The 22,010-nt window shown below is 48.7% G+C and overlaps 1 protein-coding gene across 1 annotated transcript in view; it reads right to left on the reverse strand.

The window, feature by feature from the left end:
• Positions 1 to 21,362, reverse strand: part of tmem260 (transmembrane protein 260) — a gene marked incomplete at both ends in the record, with an annotated part of 44,974 nt that extends 23,612 nt beyond the window's left edge. The window contains 3 exons of the mRNA XM_083634409.1: positions 14,774 to 14,925; positions 17,626 to 17,657; positions 21,254 to 21,362. Of these exons, the coding sequence (XP_083490535.1) occupies positions 14,774 to 14,925; positions 17,626 to 17,657; positions 21,254 to 21,362 (293 nt within the window). The remainder of the gene's footprint in view (positions 1 to 14,773; positions 14,926 to 17,625; positions 17,658 to 21,253) is intronic.
• Positions 21,363 to 22,010: the final 648 nt, after the last annotated feature.

Consider the following 22,010-nt stretch of genomic DNA (forward strand, 5'->3'; position numbering starts at 1 on the left):
GGTCTCAATCCAAATTGCTGTTGATGCAGCAGCTGATTTGTCTCTACATGTATTAAGAGTTGTTCTGCTACCATTTTTTCCAGTATCTTGGATACAACTGGGAGGATGGCAATGGGGTCTGTAATTACATGTCAAGCCTTGCTCACCAGATTTAAAAATTGGGCTGATAACAGCTGTTTTCCAGATCCTAGGGAAAGTTCTAGTTTTGATTGACAGGTTCACAAGGTGTGTTATTGGCTGCAGTAGTTGAGTTCTATATTTCTTTATCAAAGTAGTGTCGAGATTATGGGTGTGTTTGGCCTTTGAGTTGCTCAAATGACTCATAATCTTGCTAAGTTTTTCATAGTCAACCTCTTGGATGTGAAATAGATGTTGACTGTTCTGGTTCACCGTTTTGCCTGTCAGCCCTACTGGTTTAAAATTCTGTACCAGTTCCTGGACTGACTCTACAAAAAAATCATTGAATTAATTTGCCATTGTAGCACTGTCAGATACAAGTTCATTATTTATTCTCAGCTCCTTTATTCTCTGATGCTTAAGGGTGTTGGAGTTGGTTAGACAATTGATGTGCTTCCACAGTTTGGAATCTACCCGAAACAGATCTCTGATGAACCAAAAATTCAATTCAATAACACAAATTATTCAATAATTGCAACATACTGTAGTTGATTGCAACCTTTACACTATTTGAAGGAATATAGCTCAAACGATTTGAATCCCCTAGATTTGTTTTAGTTAGTTTTTAGCCATAGTTTAAAAATGTTTTAAAAGCTTTTCTGTCCTTACCCACATTTTCATACCTATTTCTCTGACAAACAAAACTTACCTTGTGGACTGTGACTGAAAGTTAATTAACATGTTCTTTTTCTCCAGCAAACCTACTGGTATTTTACTAATACAGTGTTTCATTGAGCCGACCTTATGCTGTAGTGACATGAAAAGGCCACACAGCCGACAGCTTCACACCAAATTGAAATTAATCTGGTCAAAAAAAGCCACCATTGCGTCCAGACTAATTTGGGAACCCTTTATAACCCTTTATAATCTTGCCGCGACCCAAGTTTGATTCTCGGACAAGACCTTAAAACACTCTCCCTGAATTGGTCCATTCACATTATATGATGAGAATTCCCTCCCTAGCAGCAGCCGCTTGCTCTCAAGCAGACTGGCACAGGAAGCACCGTGGTCGAGAGATAGCACTTTATCCTCCGCTTCTTAAATATAACGTGTGCACAAAAGTTCTCCCCTTCCTCCTCTCCTGTACTGTCTCCATCTCTTTAGCGGGTAATTGAAGCAAACTTGGGATAATCTGTCATACGCTAAGACCCTCCACTTACTCAAATGAGAGACAGAGGGGGAGAGAGGCGACAAACGATGGGGAGGAGAAGGGAGTGGAAAAGAAGAAACAGTGCAGAGGAGTGTGCGTTGAGGGCTGAGAGAGTGTGTGCAGAGGAGTGTGCGTTGAGGGCTGAGAGAGAGTGTGTGCAGAGGAGTGTGCGTTGAGGGCTGAGAGAGAGTGTGTGCAGAGGAGTGTGCGTTGAGGGCTGAGAGAGAGTGTGTGCAGAGGAGTGTGCGTTGAGGGCTGAGAGAGAGTGTGTGCAGAGGAGTGTGCGTTGAGGGCTGAGAGAGAGTGTGCAGAGGAGTGTGCGTTGAGGGCTGAGAGAGAGTGTGTGCAGAGGAGTGTGCGTTGAGGGCTGAGAGAGAGTGTGTGCAGAGGAGTGTGCGTTGAGGGCTGAGAGAGAGTGTGTGCAGAGGAGTGTGCGTTGAGGGCTGAGAGAGAGTGTGTGCAGAGGAGTGTGCGTTGAGGGCTGAGAGAGAGTGTGTGCAGAGGAGTGTGCGTTGAGGGCTGAGAGAGAGTGTGTGCAGAGGAGTGTGCGTTGAGGGCTGAGAGAGAGTGTGTGCAGAGGAGTGTGCGTTGAGGGCTGAGAGAGAGTGTGTGCAGAGGAGTGTGCGTTGAGGGCTGAGAGAGAGTGTGTGCAGAGGAGTGTGCGTTGAGGGCTGAGAGAGAGTGTGTGCAGAGGAGTGTGCGTTGAGGGCTGAGAGAGAGTGTGTGCAGAGGAGTGTGCGTTGAGGGCTGAGAGAGAGTGTGTGCAGAGGAGTGTGCGTTGAGGGCTGAGAGAGAGTGTGTGCAGAGGAGTGTGCGTTGAGGGCTGAGAGAGAGTGTGTGCAGAGGAGTGTGCGTTGAGGGCTGAGAGAGTGTGCCGGATGAAGGATGAAATATGAAATATAGAAAAAGGAAGAAAAAAGTTCAAGAAGAGAGAGAGAGGGGAAAAAAAGGAGAAGAGGGGGAAAAAAGGCAGCGCAGTCCCCGCCATGCTGGCTCTGAAATATGAGCAGGCTCCACAATTAGGGAAGTCAGGCGGTATGGCCCTTTCCGCCATTGTGCGGAGTGGCTTAGAGTCCTCATCAGCCTATCAGCTCACTGACAGGCAGAGAGCTGCTCTATTCAGCAGCGCAGATACAAGCTGCAGGGCAAACGGCTGCCAGCTCCCTTATGACCTCACAATCCCTCGCCGGTGACAGCTTCAAGCTCCATAGCAAATTAGGCGCTCTCACATTACAATCGCAGAAGACAGATTCCATTAACGCTATCTGAAATTGAGTAGAGAGCAGGCCCGTTATCAGACCTGACTCATAAGCACCGCCATTAAGCACAAGGCATGATAGCATTTATACATTTGCAGCTCTCTGCCTGCCGCTGTGATAGTCGGCCACAAAAGGCCTGATGAGACTTAGGCGAGGGGAACAATGGAGCTTTCTGAGGAAAGCGCGGTAAATCAGTAAAAAAAAAGGGAGAGAGCGAGAGGAGGGGAGGGGAAAAAACTCTTGCATGCTGACTACTTGCCCTTTTTTTCTTGGGTTTTCTCTCTCCTTCGCTCCACTCTTTGCCTCTGTGTTCACTGTAAGGCAAGCTTGGTGTATGTACGTGTGTGTGTGTGTGTGTGTGGGGGGGGGGGGGGTCCTGTGTTGATGGCTGGGGTGTCTAGGAGTGGGTCTTAAGAAGAGATAGCGACGTCTTTCTCGCTGCACCGCTCCAGGAATTAGTTGTAACTTGCAAGGAAGGATGAAGAAGGGTGGTAGTGGTGGGAAAGGGGGGGGGGGGGGGGGCAGATGGGGACTTTTGTTGAGGTGCAGAGACCCCCCGCACCCTCACTTCTACCCCCCTGCATGACAATTAACCCCTGGCTCATACGCTTAGCAGGGGGGGGCTGGTTTTGGGGTAGTGCAGGCAGGGTGCAGAGCAGTAGTAGGGGTCCAGGGACGAGCTTATTACAGCAACTCTGCTCTGGCTTCTGAAGACCTGTCTAATAGCCAGGCAACACTCGTCACACACACACACACACACACACACTCTCTCTCTCTCTCTCACACACAAACACACACACACACACACACACACACACACACACACACACACACACACACACACACTCCTGTTCTTTGACTTCTTTCTTCTCCCTGAGTGGCTGACAAATCTCTCTGTTAGAGCCCGTCAGTGTGTAAGGGCCCAGTGATGTGCGTAGAGCGCTGTGCTGTAAATTACCTGTCTGTCTGCGCCGGACCACCTGACCTGTCTGTCTGCGCCGGACCACCTGACCTGTGTGTCTGCACCGGACCACCTGGGTCCCAGTGAGCCTAGTCTCCACCTCTCCATGGCTCATTCTGCAGGCTGGCTGCTCCCACGACACTCAGATAAAGCAGGAGACACTCTTGACACCAGCGTGTTCTCCGTGATCACGACTCAAAGCAGTGCAGGATGTTGCTGTGCTGTAATGTGGTGGCTGGTTGAGACATGGCAGCAGAATAACACGGTTGACAACACCGTCCAACATGGAGGACGACGGGACGACTCCATCATGAACTGATCCGCCCTGCCAAAATGTCTCTGTGTCATCTCCTGGGTAATTAACTGAATGAAAAATAATTTGCATAAAGCCTGAAGTAAAGCACAGTTCATTTCCTATACTTGGAGATCATGGAAATGGGTTAAGAAATTAAATTAACAATGATTTAATTGGTTAAAAATGATGTCAGTCAGAGTGTGACATCATCCACTCCATTGTGAAACCCCCCCCTGTGACCATTGTTGGTCACAGCTAAAAAGTAAAACAGGCAAAATCAAAATATGACAACAAATTTCTACCGTTCAAAGGGAAAGCCAACCAAGCTCAAGGGTAAATAATAAAAGATAACAGTAGGCTCTGGAAAGCAGTGTCCCATTCAAGGACACAGCAATAGCTCAGCAGAACCACTTTGAAGTGTCAAAACGGGGACCTGCCTCATTCGCCCCCTCAGTTCTACAGTACGGGCCAGAGCCTTGCCAGCACCAGTAGTCTGTGCTGAATAACGGCACACAGAGAGCCTATACCAGCACTCTGCAGTGAATGAGGCTTCACAATGGAGCTGGCCAGGGGAGCCAGTGTCACACAGCACCCCAGGGAGCAGACAATAGCACAGCTGTGCCACGGCAGATCAGAGCTGCACGCTCGTCTCGCTGACGGCTGGTTTGGGGAAGCAGGGCTGGAAAACAATCCCACATTCCTGAAGAGGTTAGGAAGCCCATGGAGGAGGTGGCCTTCCAGCTGGCCCTCACTGACACCCCCAGGGCTTTCCTCTGGCCAGGACAGGCCGGCTAGTGGCCATTATATGACACTGCTGCTAAGTGTCTGAGGCACTGCATTGATATTTCAGTGCCAAATGGGGGGGGGGGGGGGGGATAGCACTTCAATTCAAATGTAGGCTATGAAATGATATCTATGGATAAACACCGGTCATGAAAATGAATAGCCTAGGTCAGTGGTTCTCAACGTGGGGTCCGGGGACCACCATGCATCCTTGAAGGGGCTCCAAACAAATTGCTGAATTGAATTTCACCATTATTTAATTTAAAAGAAGTTAACGCAATTATATTTTGATCATGGTTTCTCTGTTACCTCTCTCGCCTAGAATACAGAGTCATGGGATTCCAATGTTTCTGAATGTTTTTTTTTAGAGGTATGTATTTTATAGCAGAGATTGTGAGGTATAACAATGCAACTTTTATTAAAGTCAGTATTTGAGATACAATATCACTATTGTAGCATCGATTAGCTTGAAATGCCAAAGTGCTGAGGGGTTATGCTGTACACTTACAGCGCTGACAGGGTTCTGCGCACCCTCGACTTGGAGTCTTGCCGCCGACTAGCGGCGACAGCGAGACTGTGCATACTGGAACGTTAACTCGACGCGTTGACTGCGGTACACGTCCAAAACGTTATCGTGTCGTTTACCAAGAACTTGCAATCATGTCGGTGGGGGGACATTTTATTGTCCCTCCATTTCAAAACTCATTCCGGTGAGCCTGCAGAAGGCTTTGCTAGATGAGGGACAAGCACTGTTAAATGAGGAAATGGCATTTCCTCATTCCTCTCAACAAAGGGGTTGACGCCGCGGAGTCACATTTTCGAGGAGCCGCACGCCTCCTCCGCCGAGCTGCGCCGATCGGACGCCCAGCTGCGGCGACCCCCTCGGCACAGTCAGCGCCGGCAATTTCGCTCGAGCATAATTTGCGCTTTAGCCTACTTGTACTGTAAACTGCTATCCATGTTTGTCGCTTTTTTTATGTTTTTATATGTGATACTATGTGGTTTTATGCTTGCTGCAACACAAATCGCACTTTTGGGACAATTAATAAACTTGAACATGAACTTCTGGAAAACAATACAAATATTGTCGGATGCGGGTCCGAGAGACAAAATCTCATCAGATGAGGGGGTCTGTGGCCTCAATGTGGACCAAATTAGAGGTCCTTGATAAGAAGCGGGTTGAGAATCACTGCTCTAGGTGTGTTCTTTTTCAGCTAGTAAATGTTTGCCACAACAAGCACTTCCCTGTCTTCCCGGGAAGCCATCTGCTCTAACAGAGAGGAGGGTAAATAAGGGCCCTGGCTCTGCTGCTCACACACCCCTCCTCCAGGAGGTGATTTTTTCCCCCCATGATGGCGGAGGCATGACCCGCCCATCTCTGCCTCTGATTGGCTGACTGCATTCTGACTGCACTTGGCTGCTCTGGCCTGGTTTCCAGCATATGCTCAAATGAGCATACACACTACTTGCAAGTAGTGGTGTGTTTGCTGGACAATAATACCTTTTCTATTAATGACTATGCAGTTAGTTGTTGCTGAGGCTATAATGTTACTCTGGGTCATCTAAGAATGTGTTCATAACCCTGATGTCAGCAAATGCAAAACAACCATTAAATCAACAAGTATGAGATGGCAGATGCCAGCATATATAATCAAAGGTTATGAGATCATACTTCATAACCTATAGTTGAACTTGCAATTGCAAACCGTATACTGTGTGAGTTATTTACTTATTGCACAGATATGAATGTGTATTTTTCTTGTCACTCTAAAATTTCCTCACTTTGTTTCCTCCAAATGTCAGTCTTGGTGTTACAATAAGGTGAATTAAAGTTCACTGTAAATGCATATTGACACTACTTTTTTACCACTATATGACCCTATGCCCGATTCTCATGAATCTTTTATCATTCTTTGAAAATATTTGTCTAGGCTATAGGCTACATAAGTGTCCTGTCAGAGTAGCTGCAGCATTATAAACCATGATAGACCAGACTATAAAAACATAAACACAGTGCTGTCTTTCATGCACGCTAACAAGCAAAACTACTGTCTGTCTCTCTGACCATGATGGCACTAGAGCCTGGTGAGGGGACGCGAGGTTACTGATGACAGACATGACTGTAGAAAGAGATGCAGCATAGCCAAGCTAATGAGATTGGATGAACAATGTTTGGCTAGGCCAATCAGAGGCATAGAAGGGCGGGTCATGCCTTCACCATCATGAGAAAAATATATCGCCTCCAGGAGAGCGCTCAGGGCCCAGGCTCTGCTGCTCACACACCCGCCCAGGCTCTGCTGCTCTCACACCCCTCCTCCAGGAGAGCACTCAGGGCCCAGGCTCTGCTGCTCACACACCCCTCCTCCAGGAGAGCACTCAGGGCCCAGGCTCTGCTGCTCTCACACCCCTCCTCCAGGAGAGCGCTCAGGGCCCAGGCTCTGCTGCTCTCACATCCCTCCTCCAGGAGAGCACTCAGGGCCCAGGCTCTGCTGCTCTCACACCCCTCCTCCAGGAGAGCGCTCAGGGCCCAGGCTCTGCTGCTCACACACCCCTCCTCCAGGAGAGCACTCAGGGCCCAGGCTCTGCTGCTCTCACACCCCTCCTCCAGGAGAGCGCTCAGGGCCCAGGCTCTGCTGCTCTCACATCCCTCCTCCAGGAGAGCACTCAGGGCCCAGGCTCTGCTGCTCTCACACCCCTCCTCCAGGAGAGCGCTCAGGGCCCAGGCTCTGCTGCTCACACACCCCTCCTCCAGGAGAACGCTCAGGGCCCAGGCTCTGCTGCTCTCACACCCCTCCTCCAGGAGAGCACTCAGGGCCCAGGCTCTGCTGCTCACACACCCCTCCTCCAGGAGAGTGCTCAGGGCCCAGGCTCTGCTGCTCTCACACCCCTCCTCCAGGAGAGCACTCAGGGCCCAGGCTCTGCTGCTCACACACCCCTCCTCCAGGAGAGTGCTCAGGGCCCAGGCTCTGCTGCTCTCACACACCCCTCCTCCAGGAGAGCGCTCAGGGCCCAGGCTCTGCTGCTCTCACACCCCTCCTCCAGGAGAGCGCTCCACTGCTGCAAGTGCGTCAAATTAATCACCACAATTCTGCTCAAACAATGCAGCCACTGACATGACAATTTCTCCCAGAATGCCATCTTAATCTCCACCCAACACACAGAAATGACATGAAGAAAGAAAAAGGAAAAACAATTTACAAAAAAATCCTGTGTTTATGCAATTCACAGAATGCCATTTTTTATTGCTGCTTTTTCAACAAAGTCATTAGGCGCACACCAGTGATACATAAATGTCGCTGTATAGATTCCATTAACTAATTCTGGGTGAATTGTAATTGCCGAGTCTGATGCGCGTCTCCGTGCTGGCTGCCTTATTAAGACTGCCTGTGGTGGGTGAGGAATGGAATATTGACGTCCGAGGCAGACACAATCTCAGGCCCACGGGCAAAAGGAATATTAAACTGCTACTGTATTCTGTCTATCTAGCCTCCCTCCTCCCCCGCTCTATCCCCATCCCGTAGCCAGTAATGAGGAAATAACATCTTCATTAGACATCTGTTTAAATGTATTAGAGGATGAGTCCTGGGGGGGGCATTGGTCATGCTGAGGATGGGGGGGGGAGTGAAGAAGGCCTGTTGGACTACAATATGACAGGAAGATACTGTGCAAATGCAACAAAAGGTCCAGAGATTGAGGGCTTTCAAACAGACAAACCTAAAGATTGAGTCCTGCATATTCAGAAGAATACACCAACGGTCATATTCCGAAGGAAACGGTTAACGGGCGCATTCTCTATCACCTCTTGGGATGAAGATTTTATCCGGCCACAGCAGATGTGAGAGGGAGGGGCAGTCTTGCCACCTGCAGGGAGAGGTGAGAATGTCTTCCAAAAAAAACTCTATTCAGCTGTTTCCAAGATATGAAGACAAACGCTCAGAGGTCTGCAAGAACAAAACTACACACGAAAACAACCCACCCCCCGCCGACGCACTGCTCCAGGGATGACCCCGACAAGATACACGCAACCTTCCAGCAACCCCTCCCCTGTGGAAAAACCACCCACCTGAGCGGGTGGAGGGGAGCAGGGAGGGGGAGCGCCATCAGGACCATATGGTGGAGGGCCTTATAAGGAGCTAGGGACACAGCACTAGGCAGGGGATGGCACCACGCCCGCCCTCCAGTCCACTGAGGTATCAGCTGATATCAGCTGTGCCACATGGGCCAGCTCTTGGCAGGTGAGCTTCTCGCAGGTGTGCGCTTTGGTCTTGGAGGGGAGAGGGGGGGTGCGTGAAGCAGTCGAGGGAGGGAGAGGGCAGACACATAGAGGGGGGGGGGGGGGGGGTGCGTGAAGCAGTCGAGGGAGGGAGAGGGCAGACACATAGAGTGGGGGGGGGGGGGGGGTGCGTGAAGCAGTCGAGGGAGGGAGAGGGCAGACACATAGAGGGGGGGGGGGTGCGTGAAGCAGTCGAGGGAGGGAGAGGGCAGACACATTTTGGTGTGCCTCGACCCGTTATGTAATCATGTGACCGAACAAAAGTGCGAAAAGTGCTGACGGCTGAGTGTTGTTTGTGTTGTGTTTCCACTCTGATGGCTGTCAGCGCACTAGTGTATCCGTTTCCTGGTTTCTCGGGATAAGCTCAGGAACGGAGAGAGATTCCTCTCAGGTAGCACAGATTCAGAGCAGCTTTAGCAGATAAACTGCGAAACGAGAGAGCACAGAATACCCAGCTGTCTGGATGATCCCTCTATGAAGGGTAAACGCATTCCTATTCCTCTAGAGACTCATGGTGCAGGAGGGATTCCACGGGCCAAACGTTCTTTGATTAGAACCTTCAAGCGCAATCGATAGTAATTACGGCCACCATCCTCAAAGGCTTGTCAGGCCACGGTGTGAAAACATAACAAGACGTGCAATTTGTCCATCAAACCGTGATCAAGCCAAGAGGACTGTAATTGACAAATCAAAGGGAGGCTAAGTGCTACATTTAAACTTATGCAAGAGAAAAGTGGCTTCCAAGCCTATCAACATTCCCCCACATTAAACACGGCAATCTGGCCGACTAATTTAAATTGATACATCAAAGGCTTGCCATGTTGGGTATATTCCAGATGAATTTCAAGGTCTTACAATTGACTATTTGAGAGACACTGCCTTCAAGTACCCGTATTAACTTCAATGTATTTCACCATCCGGAGATGAGGGGGTGGGGGAAGGGGGGGGGGGGGGGATCATACAAAGTGATGATTTGTTTGGGCGGAAAGAGTCTATTTCTCAGCTGATGCAAACCAAACAAGAAGTAGTGAAAACGTTTATGTGGGCCTCAAAGAAACAAAAGTAAGGGAAGACATTAGGAAAGTTGAGTATGTTGGAAAAAACAACCGGGCAATTGCGGTCATTCCAAGGACAGGGCAGGTATGAACGGGTGTCAACTGGTCAGTCTTGGCATTTCATGTGAGGGACAGGCCTGGCCGGAGGATCCCTGCAGTGCTGTGGCATGCCATCTATGCCAATGCACTGGGTATGGTCGAAGCACCCAACGCCCTCCATGCCAGAACCAAGGAGGAGGGCTTGACCATCCGGAAACCGTCTTCTTCCCTCCCCTCCTGTGCCCTCTCCACTAACCCCTCCACCCCTCCACCCCTCAAGCCTTACCAGGCCAAGTCTGCTAACTGATCCCCAGCCACAAACTCAGCCCAAACCAGGCCATGCACAGATAATGACTAAAACCTTTTATGCTTATTTTTCTTTTCTGTTTTTCTTTTTTTTCTTTCTGATTTTACCCCCATTTTCTCCCCAATTGTATTTGGCCAATTCCCCCTGCTGCCCCGGTCGCTGCCCCACCCCCTCTGCCGATCTGGAGAGAGCCGTAGACACACACATACTTCCTCTGATACATGTGCAGTTGCCAGCCGCTTCTTAGCACCTGACAGCGGGGAGCTTCACCGGCAGGACGCAGCATGTGGCAGGACCATGCTATTCCCACCAGTTCCATTCCACCCTGAACAGGTGCCCCAACCGACCAGAGGAGGCGCCAATGCAGCGACTAGGACACAAACCCTCATTCCCACCCACAGACACAGACGATCGTGCCTGTATGGACGCCCGACCAAGCCGGAGGTAACACGGGGGTGCGAACCTGCAACCCTCGTGTTGGTAGGCAGGGAATCTACTGCTAAACTACCCGGACGCCCTTTTATGCTTATTTTCCAAATTGAAATCTTTTCACTTGTCCAGAATCCAAAAATTGGATCTAAATCCCAAGGGATTCTAAACAGGGCTCCAGGTATCATGCACTGTGATCCAAATATCACACAGACGACATGGATATTTTTTGGCCTTAAACCGTCTGTAAATGTCTGGCCAAGTGCTGAGTCCAATGCTCCAATTGACTGGTAATTCATCAAATGCATCGAGACCGGCAGGGTCAGTAGAGAGATACAGCCAAACAGACTGTAATTCCTTCCCTGTCTCTCTCTCTCCTCTTTCTTTTGTCCTCTCTCCTGTCTAGTCCTCTCTCCTGTCTAGTCCTCTCTCCTGTCTTGACCTCTCTCCTGTCTACTCCTCTCTCCTGTCTACTCCTCTCTCCTGTCTAGTCCTCTCTCCTGTCTTGACCTCTCTCCTGTCTAGTCCTCTCTCCTGTCTTGTCCTCTCTCCTGTCTTGTCCTCTCTCCTGTCTAGTACTTTCCTCCTGTCTAGTCCTCTCTCCTGTCTAGTCCTCTCTCCTGTCTTGTCCTCTCTCCTGTCTAGTCCTCTCTTCTGTCTAGTCCTTTCCTCCTGTCTAGTCCTCTCTCCTGTCTAGTCCTCTCTCCTGTCTTGTCCTCTGTCGTGTCTTGTCCTCTCTCCTCCTGTCTTGTCCTCTCTCCTGTCTTGTCCTCTCTCCTCCTGTCTAGTCCTCTCTCCTCCTGTCTTGTCCTCTCTCCTGTCTAGTCCTCTCTCCTGTCTTGTCCTCTCTCCTGTCTAGTCCTATCTCCTGTCTTGTCCTCTCTCCTCCTGTCTAGTCCTCTCTCCTGTCTAGTCCTCTCTCCTGTCTTGTCCTCTCTCCTGTCTAGTCCTCTCTCCTGTCTTGTCCTCTCTCCTCCTGTCTTGTCCTCTCTCCTGTCTAGTCCTCTCTCCTCTTGTCTTGTCCTCTCTCCTGTCTTGTCCTCTCTCCTCCTGTCTTGTCCTCTCTCCTGTCTTGTCCTCTGTCCTGTCTTGTCCTCTCTCCTCCTGTCTTGTCCTCTGTCCTGTCTAGTCCTCTCTCCTGTCTAGTCCTCTGTCCTGTCTGTGTCTAGTCCTCTCTCCTGTCTTGTCCTCTCTCCTGTCTAGTCCTCTCTCCTGTCTTGTCCTCTGTCCTGTCTAGTCCTCTCTCCTGTCTAGTCCTCTGTCCTGTCTGTGTCTAGTCCTCCCTCCTGTCTTGTCCTCTCTCCTGTCTAGTCCTCTCTCCTGTCTAGTCCTCTCTCCTGTCTTGTCCTCTCTCCTCCTGTCTAGTCCTCTGTCCTGTCTAGTCCGCTCTCCTGTCTAGTCCTCTCTCCTGTCCAGTCATCTCTCCTGTCTTGTCCTCTCTCCGGTCTAGTCCTCTCTCCTGTCCAGTCCTCTCTCCTGTCTTGTCCTCTCTCCGGTCTAGTCCTCTCTCCTGTCTAGTGCTCTCTCCTGTCTTGTCCTCTCTCCGGTCTAGTCCTCTCTCCTGTCTAGTCCTCTCTCCTGTCTAGTCCTCTCTCCTGTCCAGTCCTCTCTCCTGTCTTGTCCTCTCTCCGGTCTAGTCCTTTCTCCTGTCTTGTCCTCTCTCCGGTCTAGTCCTCTCTCCTGTCTAGTCCTCTCTCCTGTCTTGTCCTCTCTCCTGTCTAGTCCTCTCTCCTGTCTAGTCCTCTGTCCTGTCTAGTCCTCTGTCCTGTCTAGTCCTCTCTCCTGTCTTGTCCTCTCTCCTGTCTTGTCCTCTCTCCTGTCTAGTCCTCTCTCCTGTCTAGTCCTCTGTCCTGTCTAGTCCTCTCTCCTGTCTAGTCCTCTCTCCTGTCTAGTCTTCTCTCCTGTCCAGTCCTCTCTCCGGTCTAGTCCTCTGTCCTGTCTAGTCCTCTCTCCTGTCCAGTCCTCTCTCCTGTCTTGTCCTCTGTCCTGTCTAGTCCTCTCTCCTGTCCAGTCCTCTCTCCTGTCTTGTCCTCTCTCCGGTCTAGTCCTCTCTCCTGTCCAGTCCTCTCTCCTGTCTTGTCCTCTCTCCGGTCTAGTCCTCTCTCCTGTCCTGTCCTCTCTCCTGTCCTGTCCTCTCTCCTGTCTAGTCCTCTCTCCTGTCTTGTCCTCTCTCCGGTCTAGTCCTCTCTCCTGTCTTGTCCTCTCTCCGGTCTAGTCCTCTCTCCTGTCCAGTCCTCTGTCCTGTCTAGTCCTCTCTCCTGTGTCCTGTCTTGTCCTCTCTCCGGTCTAGTCCTGGGCAGAGCGGCCAAAGCTGGCAGGCCTTGATTCACCTCTGAGGAGCCGTGAGGCTGGGCAGGGTCTGAGGCTGCTGCAGTCCGGGCCTAGGGCCAGTCCCCTGGGCAGCACTTCCTCTCCAGCCCCTGTCCCACTCCAGCAGGGCTGACTGACCCTGTACCCTGACCTCCACTGGACCACCTGCCACCTAGCACCAACCGGCCAAGCACACAGGAAATAACACCTAGCCCAGTGCGGCCCACCTGGGAACACAAACTAGCCCGGCAACCCTGTCGTCACCTGCGTTCCTCTGCTACTATTGGGCCCAAAGAGCTTGCCAAGATTTGCAGGTATACAGCAGGACCAAATTACATCATATTCCACAACTCCTATGCTATGCTGGAAGAGAAAATTAAAGGTATATTACATCCTTGGAAATGCCACAGTGTGCATAAACAGGTTCAGTAATGACAAAAAGGGAAAAAAAATCTTCTTGACACTAAGCTGCCACCAACAATGCAATGTGGAAAATGACTAAAGATCAGCAAAAGGGTGATGTAAGGTAGTCCAGCTGACCTTGTGAGATAAAAACACACAAAGAGGGAAAGGGGGGAAATACTCCGTACATGATGGGGTCAGCAGCAGGGTGGTAGATGGCAATGCAGAGACACAGTAAAGCACTGGGTGGTCCTGAGCGAGTGAGGGGAGACGGGTGGGTGAAGAGAGGGCAGAGGGAGGAGCAGAGTTAGTGATCCTGTTCCTCTCAGAGCCAGGAGGGAAGAAGCCGGGGGAGATGAGAAACCCTGCTGTGGAAGGATTGGGAGCGTGCTGGGCAGTGGGGGGCTAAGGAGAACGGGGAGTTTGTGGTGGGGGTGGGGTGGACGATAATTGTGACATACATACACACACACGCACACTCGCAATGGGTGGCTGATGGGTAAACAGGCCGGGCATGCTGGTGGGAGGGGGGAGGGTGACCAGGCTCTGCTGCTGAATACTGAACAGAGGATCACTGCCGTCAGCCAGGACCCAAAAATACCACTCTCCGTTTCAGACAGCGTGAAGATGCAAAGAAAAGTCAGGAGGGGAATATTTAGCAGGACAGTTCACCCCAAAATCAAAAATACATATTTTCCTCTCTTACCTATAGTTATTTATCCATCTAGATTGTTTTGGTGTGAGTTGCCGGGTTTTGGACATCTTGGCTGTAAAGATGTCTGCCTTCTCTTGAATACAATGGAACTGGATGGCACTCAAAGCGCCCGGAACAAATACATTTGAAAAACTCAACAGCAATGTCTCTTTCCAGAAATCATGACCCAGTTACTGGAGATAATCCACAGACTTTGTTGTGAGCACATCAGTTTGATGTACATCCAGTTCCATTGTATTCCAGAGAAAGCAGATATCTCTATGGTAGATATCTCCAAAACAAAAACGATGGATAATCGCACTACAGCTAAGAGAGAAAATATGTATTTTTGATTTTAGGGTGAACTGTCCCTTTAAGGATCAGAGAGCTAGACCACAAAGATTCAGATTCCGGCTTTCTTGGTCACTGTTGCTTTAACAACGTGGTGATTTTAGTGAACTATAAATACAGTATAATTATTGAAGCACCTTACCTAAAAATTACATGAAAAGCATCAGTACACTAAAATCAGTACTACAAATGACATCACTGCGTGGCAGAACAGTAAAATGACAGAAATACATCCACAAATGATGGAAGATGACTGATGTATAAGGAGGCTAACTTCACTGTACCTACCTACAGACAGTGAAGCAGAGGGCCCCGCTGGCTGCGGCCCCCAGCAGGCTGCTCATCAGGTTGACACTGTGGGCCGGAGAGAGGGAAGGCAGAAGAGACATGGCCAGGCGAGCCAGCAGGGTGAACAGAGGGTAGCCTGGAGGATGGGCCACCTAAAACACACAGACAGACAAAGGAATGGATGCAAACCCAGAGATGCAATGACAATGTGATCAACTCACAGCACTAAGAAAACAGTACAACACTCAGGCACTGCGTCACCACAAGAGTGCTTCAGTGAGCAGCAGTTTAATATGAGATTGCAAAGTGCAGATGTTGCACTTTGTTTTCAAAAGAAGGGGGGAGGATGTGGGAAGAGCTAGAGATTGAAGCAAGAATAGAAAAGCTAGAAGGACAATATGGAAGGAAAGGGCTGAGCAGGAGTGAAGCAGATAGTGTGAAGGAGCAGTAGAGATGTGTCAGTTCCATTACCCCCTCTTGATTGAGTGTCACGGCCGAGCTGGCCTTGTGCCCTGAGTGGATGCCAGCAGAGGTGGGCCGCTGTAGAGACGGAGAAGAGTCAGACAGAGCCAGCCTGACCGCTAACTGACTCTGCTCTGATATGAGGGTGCTCATCTCACTTCCTCTGCCTCCTTCTTCTCCTCCCTCTATCCACTCCTTTTCCTCCAGCCTCTTCCCAAGGACAGCGCCCCTCCCTAGAGCCCGTGGTACAGCATGTGGCGCTTGCCAGCTCCAGCCCCCACACCACCTCCAAGCGCCAGTCATTCTCGCCTGGGGGATGTCGGCAATCACAGCAATTAGCCGCTAAGTCGTCTCCACCCTGATAAGGGCTCAGTCATTAAACGCAGACTCATTCCCTGGCACTGATAGCATGAGCCAGCCAGCTCTTCAAATGAAGACAGAGCTGAAAGGTGAGAGCGCAACTAACTCAGTCACCGGGTCATCTCAGACACTAACTCAGTCACCGGGTCATCTCGGACACTAACTCAGTCACCGGGTCATCTCAGACACTAACTCAGTCACCGGGTCACCTCAGACACTAACTCAGTCACCGGGTCATCTCAGACACTAACTCAGTCACCGGGTCATCTCAGACACTAACTCAGTCACCGGGTCATCTCAGACACTAACTCAGTCACTGGGTCATCTCAGACACTAACTCAGTCACCGGGTCATCTCAGACACTAACTCAGTCACCGGGTCATCTCAGACACTAACTCAGTCACTGGGTCATCTCAGACACTAACTCAGTCACCGGGTCATCTCGGACACTAACTCAGTGACCGGGTCATCTCAGACACTAACTCAGTCACCGGGTCATCTCAGACACTAACTCAGTCACTGGGTCATCTCAGACACTAACTCAGTCACCGGGTCATCTCGGACACTCCAAACGCTCCCTGGCTGCGTCCGTCCAAACACACCAACAACTACAACTTCATCCGAAATTAACTTTTTGATTCAGGGGCCAAATAGCCAGTAGACAAAAAAATCCACCGGCCAGGCGGCCAAGCACATTTTTTACCAGCCAAAATAATACATGGCCTTTTTGGGTCACGTATACGTAAATATACTATCACTAACAGTAACATTAATACGAATACGGTACTTAATTGTTGTGAACACAAACACTAATTCTAATAATACTAACAGCATAAATACTAACAGTAACACTGACACTAAGAGACCATTCATTGTAATACATTTACAGTAATAGCCTAAAACCAATGGTAATACTGTCTAACACTAATGTCAACTACAAAACTACAGCTAACACAGAGAGAGAGAGAGAGAGAGAGAGAGAGAGAAAGAAAGAAAGAGAGAGAGAGAGAGAGAGAGAGAGAGAGAGAGAGAGAGAGAGAGAGAGAGTTTTTAATTAGATGACTAGTTTGGTACAAACATTTAGGCTACATGTGCCCGTTAGCCTTCTGGGATTTACTAGCCTAATGCAAAATCTACTCGCCATTGGTGGTTGTCTACTGTTAATTTCGGACCCTGTAGGCGAGGATAAGTCGGGGAGCGAAAGAGAGGCAGAGAAGCAGAGGGAAGTACTGAGAGGAGAAAGCAATTGAGTGAGAGAGAGAGAGAGAGAGACAGAAAGAGGAGAGAGAAGGAGCGAGGGAGCAAGAAAGGATAACAACCAAATTGGGTAAGCTAAATGTTTGGGTAGGACAGACAGGTAGCTCCGGCATAATGAACATGTGTGGCGGACAGGAATGGACAGACAAGCAGCTAAAGGACAGCTGGGGGACATGGGCCACAGGGAGCACGGGGAGACAGAACTGTGGAGCTGTGGGGATGAGAGGGGAGGGCCAGCAGCCTGGGGCACAGGCAGGGCCGGCCCTGGGGAGGCCTGACAGGCAGACAGGCAGGCCACACGGACTGCAGCACTAACGGCAGGATTACTGGCATAGTGACACCGACACAGCCTCCCTAAAAGGATCACAGCGGCGTAATAAACTTTATTAAATAATAAAACTTATTATAACAGTTAACCCGATTTAGTTCATTCTTCGCGGCTTACACACACACACGCACACACAAAAAAAGAGGGGTGGATATAATAAGCCTTATACCGTACATAAGGCAAAGCCTACAAAAGCCATCGCCTTACCATTGACTTTAATTGGATTTGAAAAACGGGTTGCAAATTATAGCATTCTATTATTATTCTATTATTATTATAGCATTCTCTACTTGTAACTTAGTCAAATAAGTGTATAGAAAAGAGGGGGGGGGGACCTGTGGACTGAAAGTAAATTAATCTGCTTTCTGCCCATGCTTAATTAAACTTCCTTAATGCTTATAAGAGTTAATGAGTGAATTGATTAAACAATACAGCTAATACTTACCCCCAGCTCACAAGCAGTGGTGATCAGCTCTCCTGTGGAAGAGAATAGGGGAGGAAATTAATGTAAACCCAATAATGATTATTAAGAGACAAGTCTGCTCCCAAAGTTTTCCCAAATCAAATACTTGCACTGGGGTTTTGCATTAATTTGCCAGGATCAAAACCTGCAAATCTGCCCAGTGTGACATCTCCTAAGCGGCACGCTCATTCGCTTCATCTCTCACTTCTCCCCTGATGCCTCCCTCCCCTTCTCCTGCACACACACACACACACACACACACACACACACACACACACACACACAAACACCATTAGTCTCTGTCTCTCCAATGCTCTGTCACAAAGACACTCGTATACTGATGTGAGAATAATGCTTGCAGTCCCATCCTCCCCATGCATCAAGGTCCCTTCCCTTCGGTGTCTCTCTCCTGCTTCCACACTCCCAGTGTCTCAATGTCTCGCCTAGTCCAGTGGGCACATACAAAAACAAGGCAGTGTTGGTGACAGTCACAGAATGAGATAGGCTGCAAAAAGCTGCTTGCACTTTTATATTTATATATATACACAAGCACTGTGTGGGGCGCGGCACAAACTGAAAAAGAAAACCCCTAAAAGCTATTTGAGGCAGCCTAAATGTATCTGGGCACAAACCCATTTGTGCCAGAATACACCCAGAGCGTTTCAAATTATGCTGATTTCTCACCCAATGTTTGCATCTCCCACTCATGAAAATTGAAATTCGGTTCAGATTAAATTACATTGATAAATGTTTGGATTCAAGACAGCACCCTCTACTGGTCCCAGATAGGTAGGCCGGCATCTCTGCTCTCCAAGCCTACAGCCAATGAAACAGTGGCCTCTTTTCCAGCATCAAAACTGACAGGATAATCATCCTTTACTTATTAACATATTGGCTATGCAAGATGCCGTCCGACTAAATAAATAACAACATATAATGGAAAAAATGCTTTGCAAGGGTAGGTGGTTAAAAAAAGAACTGACTTGCCGTCCAGTTTTACAATCACATACATGTCAAACCATGTAAAGAAAACAAGAACACGTACAAATATAGCTGCTATTTTACATGTAGTGATGTTTATTTAAAATAAACAAATCAAAAACTTACATTTGAACAGACTCAACTTTGGCCCTGATGCAATACCAACATTATAGGACACAGCAGTTTCAAAACTGCTGCCTTTTGGGTTTTTTTTACCTTACCGATACAGTGAATTACGATGCCTACATTTCTGCCACATGAGGAGCCCTAACTCTTATCAGTCTAATGGACCATGAAGCCAGAAGTCCTCCACCGCTCAGCTTAAATGTTTTCACAGCTCCAGTTCACCTGGCTGAGCCACCACCAGCTACCTGCCATCATTTTACATCACACTTTCTCATCGGCTTCTCAATTTCCCTCATTCCCCCTCAGTCGTGGTGGCAAACTTTTGCTCCATTCAACACGGAAACTCAAACTAATACATCTGTCCCAGTGCCACAGAGATGCAGCTCCGCGGCCGCAGTACTAAAAAGGGAAAACATTGACTCGGCGGGATAGAAGGACGGGCGCCAACAGTCTTTGTGATAGTGGAGCGTGGGCACCCACAACCAGTCTCCCTATAATCCCCATCATTGCCACACTCCACATTCCTAGACAACAGCGTGCCCACGGCCCACGGGGCTGCGCTCAAGCCTCTCCAGGGCACATCACACCTAAAGAGATTAGGACACAGAGACGCAGACCTGGAGAATTGGGAAGGGTGTTCAGCTGGCACTATCAGAGTGGGCATCCTGCACCGTCTCTAAACACTGTGGCGAAGGGGCTGGCCATTTTTTCAAAGGCCCCGCTCGCTAAGGCAGCAGCACAACTCAGCCATCCATTTCGCCCGCTCTCTCCCCGTCTCCTCCGCTCTCTCTCCTATCGGGCCGAGCTTTTCACATGCTTTCATTCTGCAAACGTGCATTCCAGGCCAGTACTTCATGCCCTCGAGTCCACATTTAGCAGTCTGTAACATAGCTATCTTCTCTAAACACTGTTTGTAATTGTACAAGGCATTGCTTCATAAACTACATTAAATGAATGTTGTGAAACACAATGGACTACAACATACAAAGGTACTGAGCTAAGTACATTTAAGCCCAATGTTATTCATTTCAACTAGTCCTACAGTATATGAGTATAGTTTAGCCTTGTTAGGACAGTGCTAATTAAACTTACCTAAGCATAAACAGACAACACTGAATTAAAATGAACCAGCCTATATAATGAGGATTTTATATACATTATACTTGGTGTTTTTTGTAGCCAGGATTGATACAAATTCAAGGCAAGCACACCATTCTTAAGCGGTGCAGAGCTCTGCTTCCATAAGTGACTATATGTGTGTTTAAGCATGGGGTGTTTGAGCACGAGGTGTGCGTGGACCAGATTTAGCCTACCCCCCCCCCCCCCCCCCCCTTGTTTTCTCGGTGGACTGCGCTGTCTAAGAATCAGTGGAGGGATGCACAATGCATTACAAGGGGTGCAATACCGAGGGCCAGCTTAAGAGTGTTGACATACCAGGTAAACCCCCCCCCCCCACACACACACACACACACAAGGGAGAACAGTGGAGACTGAAAGTGCGCAGCTCGGTGCGCATGCATGCACGCACACACACATGCACAAGCATGCACGCACGCATATACACACAGTGCCAGAGAGAGGGGAGAGGGGGAGAAGTATTGGGTTTGACCTGCACAAAACTGCACCACTTACTTCAACACTTGGGTGTGATTTTTTACAGCCCATCTTGAGTTTTGAGAGAGATATACAGCAGGGTTTTTCCTAGCTCAGAATGGGTCTTTGGGGGGTGACTACACATGACAGTATGCATGATTGGACCCTGTACAGTTGCTGACACATCATCTCCCAAAACAAATTATAATAATACAACTCCAACTCTGGGCAGCTGGTCATATACAACTAAATGATGACAAACATATCTGATCATAAACGTATGCATGAGTATAGTTATCCCACTACCAATGACTGAAAGCTCAGCATCTGAAGTTGCTTGTAAACTGTGTGATGATGCTTCACTCCCAGAGTGATTCATGAATTGCAAAAGTCAGTTGTCTGGATGACATGCCATTTAAGTGGAGACACAGAAACCACGACTTTCACTTTACTAAAGATTGGTGCCTCAGTGTGCTTTCATCACCACATAAATTGTTTTACTAAAATGTATAACTCTAACATGGATGAGCAATGTCAAATTAATAACCTCTACATTACAACAGGCTACATGGGCTGTTGATGTCAAGTTTCCAAAATCCTATTAGTAAATATTTATATTTCAAAAGAAACCCTGATTACATTATAAATGAATTACACTGAACATTGAAGTCCATCGTAACAAATGTACATAGGAATCAACAGTCAAGCTTCATTGTTGTACTCTTGCAAATGCCATCTTGCTTGGACTCATTCCTAGTTGATCTCCTGACTGTGCCAGCAGCAGCACCACGGACAGCAGCAGCTGAGCTGGGCGCTAGATCAACACAGCGCAACATGATTGGCTGCCCGGCTACACAACAAAGCCACATGGTCTAGGAAGGTAAAGTTAGCTAGCTAGCACCAAACCAACCTGAGTCGCCACCGGGCACGGCTCTCTGCACACACGGCACATACAGCGCGGCGACACAAGCGACAGTGGCGCCTGTCAGTATCCAGCTTCTCCTCTGCTCCGTAGACATTGCTCTGCTGTCTGGAGAAATACAGATAGATTTATACAATAGCTAATTGATTAGCAGCTAGCTAACGTTAGCATCATGCGCAGGGCAGGGACCCAGTGGCAGGGACGCGATAACTGGCACGCTAATGTAATTAACGTGAATTGCTTTGAGTTCTGACTATGTCAGCTGACGTTAAATCAATGAAAAATATTTATGTAAGGTTAGTGACTGAACTGTTAGCGTTATCTATCATAATTTATTCTGGTTGAACAGAAATGAAACGTCTCGGATCCAGGAAATAGTCTTACCCCAAAAGTCATTCAGTCCCATTCCCATTCAGCCGAAGTGCTAACGCTAAACTCGCGATATCATGGGCGCGCCATTCCTAGATAAGTAAACAAGTCGTCATAATTCAGATTGTAACTAATACAACAAAAGTGGGCAGCGGCAAACAGCAGGTTTTTCCTCGAATGCCTTCCCTTTGAAAACTAGCTAGCTGAAGATTTCACTTCCTGGTTCAGAATGAATGCTCTGTGATTTCTCAGAGGAGTCGAACAAGGCAGATGCAGTCCTCTCCCACCCCAATCTTCCGCTCTAATAAATAGTATTAGTGAACGGATTAAAGCATTGGTTGTTGATAGATTATATTCCTTGTCTAAAAATGTCTCT

Source organism: Poromitra crassiceps, assembly GCF_964638095.1.
Source record: "Poromitra crassiceps genome assembly, chromosome: 3".
Classification (NCBI taxonomy): Eukaryota; Metazoa; Chordata; class Actinopteri; order Beryciformes; family Melamphaidae; genus Poromitra; species Poromitra crassiceps.